Consider the following 11,195-nt stretch of genomic DNA (forward strand, 5'->3'; position numbering starts at 1 on the left):
AAAATGCTTTTTCTGTGCAGCCTGAGCAACAGCATTAAGGAAAAAAAAAGTAGGAATAGGCCAATATATATGTAGAGTGTCCATGGATCAAATGACTTTTCTTCTTAAAATTCTCAAAGTTCTTAACCTAGTTCAAGGTTGTCATCTGAACTAGCCTGATTTTTAACTGATAATCAATCACAGTCAGCCCGCCATTTGGAAAATAAGACTTTAGAGCCCTCTTACCCCCAAATGGCAACTAGACATTCTGTTTTGGCAGCTGTAACCTTGGTTTAAGGAGCCATTTGGGGCCTAGCTTATGTATCTGGGTTTCTAACACTGCTTATCTGTTCCCAACAGTCAGCAAGAAGGGAAAATTGCGAGGAAGAGAGATGAGAGCACTATCCATGAAGGATCTCACAATTGCTACACAATGTTGGGGTATTCAATTGTGAAGATATAATGGCGGTTTTCTGTGCAGAAACCCAAAATGAAAGAAGTTATTACCAAATCTATTATATTCCCCACATATAAACTGCTATACAATTTCGCAGCTCCCAGTTAGTCACCCCAAATGATTTCATACTTCTAAAGTGTGCCACTATTTTCTGTATACAGTGGTACCCCCAGTTACGAACTGAATCTGTTCCGGAGGTCCGTTTGTAACCTGAAACTGCTCATAACATGAGGCACGCTTCTGCTAATGGCGCCTCCCGCTGCTACCGCACCGCGATTTCCGCTCGCATCCCGGGGCAAAGTTCGCAAAAAGAGGCACCTACTTCCGGGTTAGCAGAGCTCATAACCCAAGGAATTTGTAAGGGGGGTGGTTCACAACACGAGGTACCCCTGTATAAAGCGATGCAATGATTAGGGCCAGAGAGGTGCGGCTTATGTAAAAAGTGTTAATCTACCAATCAACTGTGCCTTGACATTTACTACATACCGTGGTTCTCCGTAAATAAGACACCGTCTTATATTTATTTTTCCTCAAAAAAACAACAACCCACTATGGCTTATTTTCAGGGGATGTCTTAATTTCTGCTGCGGCTGGCATTGCTGCTGCGCCTATCACTATGTCTTATTTTGGGGGTATGGTTTATATTCCTTGAATGCTTAAAAATCCTGCTATGGCTTGTTTTATGACTACGTCTTAAAATAGGGGAAACAGGGTACATTCATATCCTAGGCAAATTGTGAAGAATGACCCAGTTCAGGTCATGCCTGACATGGTGATCCAGGTGCCAAATGAGTTTTTCACCCAGAGGCAAAATGTCTAACAACAACTCCTTCTGCCCAAACACCATGAAACCTATGGGCAATTCCCATATATTTCCACATGGGTTGCATGTAAATTCCTTGCATACTGTGCTTCCCAACTTGTATCTCTGGCTACCAAAAGCTCAGCAGCACCTATTCAAATCACAAAATGAAAAGGTAAACCAAACAGCAGTTTGGTTGAAATGTTGTAGAATTGAAACTGCCAAGTTATGACACTTACCATAATTATTGTCCATTTTTTTTCTAACTTTTCCCCTCTTAAACTAAGTTTTACTTAGAGCAGACCTACTGCAATTGTTGGGCCTAATTTATGGCCATATTCATTAATTTCAGTGGGTCTATACCAGGCATCCCCAAACTTCGGCCCTCCAGATGTTTTGGACTACAATTCCCAACATCTACTGTTCCTGTTAGCTACGGATCATGGGAGTTGTAGGCCAAAACATCTGGAGGGCCGCAGTTTGGGGATGCCTGGTCTATACTCTGAGTAAAACCTTAACTGAATGCCACCCTATGCAACTATAACTGCTGGTTTAAAAGACCAAATTCCACACATACTATAGGAACAGGCAAGAAATCTAGTTTCTACATAGGAATAGAATATATACCCTTCAGTCGGATAAATATCCAAAGAGAAATAGAAATTAGGACTAAGTGGCAAAGACATTCCTATTTCACTACCACAATAATTTACGAAGTATTTTGTACATGAGAGGAGCTGCACTGGATCAGACCAAAGGTCCCTGCAGTCCAGCATCCTGTTTCCCCCAGTGACCAACCAGACGCCTAAGGGAAGCTTACAAGCAGAACACAAAGGCAATTGGTGGAAATACAGCTAATTTGACATAGTATGGTGCTATTTAGTTCAAAGAGGTCATTCAAAACCAGAAGTTTCTAGCTCAAACAGTGATAAAGGAAATTAAATAGTGTATCCCAATGATACTAGTGTTTTCAACTGAAGAATTCTGTTCTGCAAATTCTCAGTAACGGAACTATGACCCCCTACTCCTATTTTAATCTTAACATTTATTGGGGGGGGGGACTCCTGCTGAGGATGTTATTGTTCAAAATTTACCAGCTATTAACAACTCTGGAAGATACAGAAGACAAATTGTTTAAGGAAATATGGGAGTAAATGTAGACAACAACAATTACATAATTGTGTTTGACCATCAATATGCACTAAATATCTTCCTTTTAGATCAGGTAAGAGAGAACCATTACAAGATGATGTTTCAGTACATTCTAGCACTTGACAGAAGCATTACCCATTGGAAATATACACAAATTAAGGCTGACATTTTGTTGTAATTCTCTTCTCTTCTAGTCACTGATTTTACTTAGTTATTCAGATAAAATTATTTAGAAGGTTTACCGCAAACTAACTTTGAACAGCAGCATGTACCATATTTTTCTGTGTATTAGATAAGGTTTTTTGGCTCAAAAATAGTGTCAAAAAACTGGGGTCGTCCAATACAGGGATAGTGGCATGGGGGGGGGGGACAAGTGGCACACCCACCAGCCAGCTGGCTGGCGGGAGCGCAACTTCCTCCGATGCCGCTGCAGGCAAGAAACACTCCCTAGGTCAGGTATAGGCAACCTTGGCTCTCCAGATGTTTTGGAAATACAACTCCCATGATCCCTGACCACTGGCCCTGTTAGCTAGGGATCATGGGAGTTGCAGTTCCAAAACATCTGGAGAGCCAAGGTTGTCTATACCTGATCTAGGAAGTGTTTCCTGCCTGCAGCTGGGGGGGGGACCTCAACTTTGGGCCATCGCCCCTCATTTTCTTATAATTGAGTCCCCAAAGATAGGGGGGTCTTATATGGGGGCATCTTAAAGACAGAAAATTACGGTAAATTAGCTACCAAGAAATGGTGGGATGAACTGGCCCTTTGTAAAGAGAATGGCTGGTTCTGCTTGAATCAGAGGACCACATTCCCTTTTATTTTGTGATAACCCCTTAGTTATTATTTTTGAATGGTTATGTCATTATTTGCCTAGAATTTGGGTGGGGGTGGGGCTGAGGTTTATGCATTCATTCTTACCCTTTTCCTTATAATTTGAGAATATATGGAGACTGGAAGAAAATTTTTTAAATGACAATATATGAGAGACTATGAGAAAGTGATCCATTTTATTATTTTCATGAAGGAAAATTACAATTTGAATATAACATGCACAAGACTTGCTATGCAATATGAAAAACTGTAGAGCCTTTTTTATTTGCAGAATGATAATCCAGAGAGAGAGAGAGAGAAATGTCATTGCAGTGAAAATTGAGCCCTGTCAACATCTAATGTTAGTCATTAGATGCAGAATTCAGTGGCCAAATTGCTCACTGGGACAAGACACTTTGAGCATGTCATGACTATCTTGGCCCGATTGCACTGGCTGCCAATTAGTTTCTGGTTTTGACCTATAAAGCCTTAAACGACTCAGGACCACAATAGTTCAAGGATCACCTCTACCCACATAAACCAACCCCAAACCTGTGACCATCATGATAGCCATGTTCAAATATATAAAAGGATGCCATATAGAGGAGGGAGAAAGGTTGTTTTCTGCTGCTCCAGAGAAGCGGACACGGAGCAATGGATTCAAGCTACAAGAAAGAAGATTCCACCTAAACATTAGGAAGAACTTCCTGACAGTAAGAGCTATTTGACAGTGGAATTTGCTGCCAAGGAGTGTGGTGGAGTCTCCTTCTTTGGAGGTCTTTAAGCGGAGGCTTGACAGCCATCTGTCAGGAATGCTTTGATGGTGTTTCCTGCTTGGCAGGGGATTGGACTGGATGGCCCTTGGGGTCTCTTCCAACTCTATGATTCTATGATCATCTGCCAGGGACTAATAGGGCCCTGAAGTGTGTGTGGAGGAGACAAGGGGCCAGGAGAGTGACTCAGAGGGTAGGCAATTTATGGGGTTTGGTGCCACCTGCAAAGCCAGGGCAGGAGATGGAGGGTGGCATATGGGTGCAGCCAAGGGGGAGCAGGGAGTGGCAGCTGCCCCCCAATCAATAAAAATGCATAGCAAACTGAGGTTCTGCCCCCCCCCCAACAAAAATCCTGGCTATGCCCATGGGGCGGCATACAGGATGTGGCGGAGAAAGAGTGTGCTGTGTGCCAGCCAGACGGTGGAGATGTCAGCTGCCATCCTGGCACCCAAGCATCTTCACTTGGTCGCAAGTAGCTGGTAGTCGGGTGCAAAATGTGCCTGCCTAAGTTCCAACGCTGCTCCTTCGCAAAAGGTCCGGAGGGCAGCAACACAAGGATGGGCCTTTTCTGCAGTGGCTCCTCACTTGTGGAATGCTCTCCCCAGGGAGGGTTTCCTGGCACCTTTGTTACATACCTTGAGGTGCCAGGCAAAAAGATTCCTCTTGTCCCAGGACTTCTATGGCCTTTTAAACTGTGAAAGGGGTGTTGGCGTGTTGTTATTGTTTATTACTATGACATGTATTTTTTGTGTTTTATATTGTAAACTGCCTGTGGTCCTCAGATGAAGGGAACCATAGAAATTTAATAAATAAACCATAACAGAAAATATTAGAAGCATTTAAAGATATACCACTGATATAGATATATTTTTTAAAAAGGTGGAACTGGCAATAAAACAGCTATAGAAGCCAAAGGTTTCGGACAAAATGCAGTAAACAAAAGACATCACTGTATTTTGAGCTAACTCTTCAATACCAAACAAATTTACTTGGAGCTGGAGGTATGAATGCTTCTGATCAGTCTGACACCTCAATCCTAAAAATATTTACTTAAATGTAAGCAAGTCTCATTGTTTCTGAATAGCAAATTCAGTTTTATCAAAATATTACTGAAAGTTTGCAGATGCTGCAAAAATAAATCCAGCAAGAAAAAGTTATTTATCACATCTTTGATGGCTTATTGTCTTAACTTTCACAGAAAGGGCGATCAATCTCAGAGAGGTCCATTTGTCTTTGAATGAATGCATTGCTCAATGCTAAATCTACTTGCTAGTCATAGATAAACATCATAGTCATAGATTTCAACTACATTTGTGAAACCACCAGTTTGCTAACAATGGTCTAAATATACCAAGTCCTGCAGTAGATCAATTCATTTCAGGAAAGCTTGTTTAGAGAGTGCAGTGCTCAGTAGGAGCATCCAGTGAACAGTGCATCTGTTAGTTAGACATAAGTAAGAAAGAGGAAAACTAATGTTTTCAAAGAATTATGCAGTATATTCTCACTGTAGGACATCTATTTTTCATATTTAATAAACTTACACTGGGCAAACCATGCAAATTTTCAGATAAGCCATACTACTACTACAAATTCCCATTTTAAACTAGTACTGCACTGCTATATAGATAATATGGGAACAAAAAAATCCTAAAGTTCACCAACACTGAAATACAATACAAATAACAGTATTTATATATTGAACCACCTATCATCATTAATTGTGTAAGCAAATTATTACAAAGATCTAATCGTGCTTTCTCTCACAAATAGCATGTCCATGGGTTAATTTATTTGCATATGTAAACCACATGTTTGTAGTGTCCTCGATCACACTTTTCAAAATCTACATTTCCTCCAATTTCAGGTCATGCCTAACTTCATCTAGGATTGCAGTCTCGATAATCCATGATATGGGAAATAAACATATCCCTAAACCAGACTATATGATATGTAAGTCAAATATAGCAGCAATGTGCTATAAATGTTTTCAAATTATAACTCAGTCTCCTTACAACAGCACACCCACCCACATTATTTTCTAACCCACCTCCCATGAAGCACTGAATAATAACCCAAATACATGGAGGTAAAAAAGTAAGGGTCCTTTTCTTTTCAGAACTATGTTCTTCTTCACATTCACTACCACACAACAGAAATTAGATAAGAACAAAATGGATATGTGTACATGGCTATGCAATCACTGACTATAAAGTTTATTGTTTTCCTAACTGCGAATCAATTTTACTGAATCTTGAAACAAGCTGTATCCTAGATTTAATTGCTACTTCTACGTATAAAGCAGAGAAGGGCTTCAATAAAGCAATAATCCATTCATGCTTTTCACACATGGTAGCCAGTTTTATAACGCCACGCCTTCTCAACTAACAGTGCTGCTACGGTTCCACAAAACAAGAACAGTCCAGATTTTCACAGTCATGAAGCAGGACAGATATTGCTTGAATAGTTTCAATTATACTTCTATATACTGCCCTGGAATCTTCTGACGAAGAGCGCTGTGACAAGAGGGTGCAAGCCCTCCCCATACCTGCCAAATTGGACAACTTGGAAGGCAAAGGCTGTTAAGAGATATTTTAAATCAAACATCCCCGTTCAAACTTTGCCTCCTAAATCATTCTAATTCATCTGGCTTTAAGCGCATTTTGTGTCAAGCCAGAAGCTCCACAGGGAAAGCCAGCCATTCACAGGCACACAAGATGTGGGTGGATGCAGAGCCAGGCAATTAAAGCCAACCTACCATCCAAGTGTGGCCACCCTTTCTTTAGGAGCAAAAGGCAAAACTACGGGGCAGGCAGGGAGTGGAGTCACTCCATGCCCCCAAGGCGGAGGACGCTCCCAACAATGCAGATGTTAAGCGCTGTCAACATCAATCCTGGAAGGCAACTCCTCCCGCTCCCCTCCTCATTTTCCTTCAGCTTTGTTGACAGGTTCTTTCCCTCGCCCCCTCCCTCCCAAAAAACACGCATTTGCCACCCATCTCAGTCGCCGTCTCTCTCCTGCTCCCCCCGCCCCATTCTTCAACCACCCGCACCCCCGGCTTCCCTTTCGCCCACTCCACACGAAGCAGCCACCCCCAGGAACCCAGAAGTAGCCATTCGCCCCGCTACACGCGTCTGATTTGCACAGGGAGAGAGGGACAGGCATGCATGTGGAAGGTAGCCAAGGGGTGCCGCACGCCTTTTCTCCATGATCACCCCCAATGAGCATCATCGATGGACGCTCGCAAAGCGCCCGTTGGGAAAGGGAAGGGGGAGGGAACTTTGGCTTGTCTCCTTCTCTCTCCCTCCCCCCCCGTCTCTTGCACACACCTTCCCCACCACCAGGATCTGATTTCCCACAGCAGCAGCAGAAGCAGCAGGCCGGTTTACCACACAACGGTACAGAACAATAAATCCAAATATATGCAGCAGCACCGCGTCTCAGGCACACACCCCAAAGTGGGGGGCATTTCCTCTGGCTCCGCGTAGATCGCCGATCTGCAGGCACAGAGACGCCGTCATCCGCTGCTGTGTGGGAGGAAAAAGCAATGGAGGAGGAGGAGGAGGAGCGGCGAGGGGGGAGGCATTGGGGGCAGCTGCAGCCGCCCAGGGATGGGGCTGACTGAGGGCCCCGACGGGCCAGACTTACCCAGCAGCAGTAGCTTGAGCTCCCGGCGGGCGTCCCGCTTGTCCCGCTTGAGCTGCCTCTCGATCTCGTCGTTGATCCGGCGCGCTTCCTTGGCTTCCTCGCTCAGGCAGCACGCCATGATGGACTCCAGAGTCATTCTTCCTAACTGGTTGAGGCACAGCCCCCACCCCCACCCCGAAAACACGCACACCCCGCCGCGACACGAAGCCACGAACGCAAGAAGAAGAAAGCCCAGCTGCTGCTGCTGCTCCTGCTCCCGAGCTGCGCCGCCTCTCCGCCTCCGCCTCCCCGCCTCACTCCCGGGAACAGCGCAGCAGCAAGGCGAGCCCAGCCAGAGACCTCGCCGCCGCCGCCGCTAACACGCGGAGACGCGCGCTCACAAACATCCACCACGCGCCCCCCACCCCTCCCCTCCCTCCCTCCCTCCGGCCGCCGGCGAGCGCAGCCTTCCTCGCCGCCGCCTCTGGATACACGCGCGGCTCCCCACCCCTCCTCCGCCTCCTCTCCCAATCATGCACCAAACAGGGGGAACATCCAGCCGGGGAAGCAGCGGCAGCAAGAGCGAGCGCTGCCCACAGAAAGGAAAAGACTGTCGTGGGGAAGCAGCAGCACCCTCTTTGTCCACCCCTCTTCCTCCTCCCAATGGCACCCCCTCTCAGCTGCCTCACCCCGACCGACGTGCCCTTCCCGCCTGCGGCTGGCAAAGCGAAGGGCTACAGAGCCTCCCCCGGGCGCCCACCGCGCCCGCCCCTCGCCCCAGCCTCAGCCGAGAAGCCGCCCGAGAGGTTGTCCACGCGGGGCGGGGTCGGCAAGGGCCGGAACCCGCTGGAGCCTCCGGGGGGCTCTCCGAAGCTCCTCGGCAGTGAGGCGCCCTCCCCGCTCCCTGCGCTTCGATTGAGGGGGGGGGCGGGTCCCAGCAGGACGGCTTTGGCCGCTGTCTAGCCAGGGAGGAGCAGCTCTTCCTTTCTCGGTGTCGCTTTTGGGCACGAGGAGGGAGGCCGCCGCCTGCCTGCCTGCCTGTGGTGCCTGCCTGCACGATGTGTGTGTGTCGCCAGCCTGACTTGGGCGGCTCGGCTGCCCGGGCGTGGTAAGGCAGAAATATGGCGGACCTTTTCTCTCGCTTGCTGCTCGGCGCGTACCACGCTCCCCTCCGCCCCGAAATGAAATCCCAGGAAAGTAATAAAAAAATACCCTTCGGATCCACTGCGCTGCCTTTATACTGCAACGCAGCAGCAATAACAGAGTGAGGAACAAGCCGTTTCCCCCACCGCACCCCGCTACTGAAATGGCCGCGAGGAACACGGTCTGGGTTTATCGGTCCTCTAGGGCAGGGCTGCTGCTATTGTTTTTAATTGGCTCCCCACCACCACCTTCGTCTGTTTCTTTCGCCGCCAGCTCCACCAGATGACATTTTATGGCGAACCTCTTTATTTTTAGAAGGATCATTGGATCAACGACACTGTTGGGGAAAAGCGGGGCCATGAGAGGCTGAGATGAAGGGGTGGCGACCTCACTCTCTAAGAAATAAAATAATTCCTTCCACTAGCACCTTGGAGACTAAGTTTGTCATTGGTATGAGCTTTCGTGTGCATGCACACTTCTTCATGTCTGGGGCTTATGCCTGAGGCTTAGCCCCAGCTCCCAGATACCCAACAGGAATTAAGATACTTCTATTGGCATACTTCCTGGGACTAAGGAAATAGCATATTTTATCATATTTCAGGGCAGGAATTGGGCTTATTTTGTGTGCATCCCTCCACTTGCCAAATGGCAGAGTTGAACCAGACAATTTGAGTGTGTGCCATTTCCCCCCATCAGGACCATCTGTCAGAGCTTCAGATTACTGTCAGGGAGTTAGGGTTGCCAAGTTCTCAGTTGGGATAGGGCTTACCTGCTCTCTTTTACCACCAGCCGCCTCTGGACTTGAGCCCAAAGAAATCAAAGGCGTTGGGCAGAGACTGGACCGCTTGTTTGCCAAAACACCATCCTTTGAAAATAGGGTTGCAGCCCAGCCTGCCCTTTTAGCTTTAACAACAGCTTGAACTGTTTTCACAACATGGAGAATAAATGTACAGTACGTGGGTGGCGCTGTGGGTTAAACCACTGAGCCTAGGGCTTGCTGATCAGAAGTTCGGCGGTTCGAATCCCTGCGACGGGGTGAGCTCCCGTTGCTCGGTCCCAGCTCCTGTCAACCTAGCAGTTCGAAAGCACGTCAAAGTGCAAGTAGATAAATAGGTACCACTACAGTGGGAAGGTAAACGGCGTTTCCGTGCGCTGCTCTGGTTCGCCAGAAGCAGCTTAGTCATGCTGGCCACATGACCTGGAAGCTGTGTGCCGGCTCCCTCGGCCAATAACGTGAGATGAGCGCCGCAACCCCAGAGTCCTCATGACTGGACCTAATGGTCAGGGGTCCATTTACATTTAAAGGCACAGTTACTGGTTGAAGGGCTGGCAACCCTATGAGAGAAACCAATTGATGATATTGCTATTATCGAAATTGTGCTACCTAGTCCAATGCACATTCACACATAAATCCTGAGGATTTCATTGAGACTTATACCTAAGTAAATAAGTACAGAAAACCAGTCTTGGGGGCGGGGGGGGGGGCAGGGAGAGGTTCCTACCACTTGGCAATTGGCAGTGCCATTTAAAAAAATACATAGTGGTTGGTTGAAATATGTAACTTGAGCAATGTGAGACTAGTGCTCATGGAGTAGCCAAATGTGCTTGGCATTATAGACAAATATATAACGGTTATGCCTGGGTGTTGCAGAGACGAATGTGTCAAATATTTAAATAACCATACCTATTATTTTTGTTGGCTTATTTATTCTGGTATATATCAGTCTGGGTATCTCAAAGGTATAAGTAAGATGAGAAGTAAACTCATTCATTTATACTGTTTTTTTCCATCTACCATAAATATAACGTTAGGGTTCCAGCCTTTGACCCTGTCTCTTTGAACCTTCAACAGCAGTTTAATGTGCAGATATTATGAATTGATAGTTTATCTTCATGCTGTGATGCCTCTCACACTGATCTCTGTAGCTGCTATTCAAAACAGAAGAGCAAGCAAAGGCTTCTACTTCCTCTGGTCAGTTGGCAACCCTAGCCATAGTTAAGCTTGGTCCCCCAAAATAAAGTAATATCTACAACTAGCTTTCTGGAATGAGAACAAGAAGAAAGTGTTTCCCTATGCACGCAACTCCCATTGTGAACATGTACGTGATCTTTCCTTCTCAAAAGCTACCTTTTGCCCTAAATCCTCATCAGAATCCATTGCATTGCCCACATTCTTCCCTTCCCTTCCCTTCCCCTGTCATTTTTCTCATTGTCTATTTTAGAAAGCAAGTTCCATGTCTTTGTAACTTAGCCACTATGTACACTAATGTTTCTGTATAAATTGTTGTCGTCATCAATATAATTTATTTTAAAAACATCCAGCTCTTTTGTGTGATTCACATGAGTGTATAATGATGGCAACTATCCTGTAAGAGCTTGTTAAGAAACAACCTCACCATTTCTGCCAAGACTGACTCTTTAAGGTCAGCTTGGGACTTCATGGCCTCCATGACAACC

The 11,195-nt window shown here is 46.1% G+C and overlaps 1 protein-coding gene across 1 annotated transcript in view; it reads right to left on the reverse strand.

Annotated features, from left to right (window-relative positions):
- LOC118077036 (guanine nucleotide-binding protein G(q) subunit alpha) overlaps nt 1–8,006 on the reverse strand; it is a 90,052-nt gene extending 82,046 nt beyond the window's left edge. The window contains exon 1 of the mRNA XM_035100329.2: nt 7,617–8,006. Coding sequence (XP_034956220.1) covers nt 7,617–7,752 — 136 coding nt within the window. The 5' untranslated portion in view covers nt 7,753–8,006. The remainder of the gene's footprint in view (nt 1–7,616) is intronic.
- Between the last annotated feature and the right edge of the window lie 3,189 nt (nt 8,007–11,195).

This window comes from Zootoca vivipara, chromosome 11 (genome assembly GCF_963506605.1).
Source record: "Zootoca vivipara chromosome 11, rZooViv1.1, whole genome shotgun sequence".
In the NCBI taxonomy this organism is placed as follows: Eukaryota; Metazoa; Chordata; class Lepidosauria; order Squamata; family Lacertidae; genus Zootoca; species Zootoca vivipara.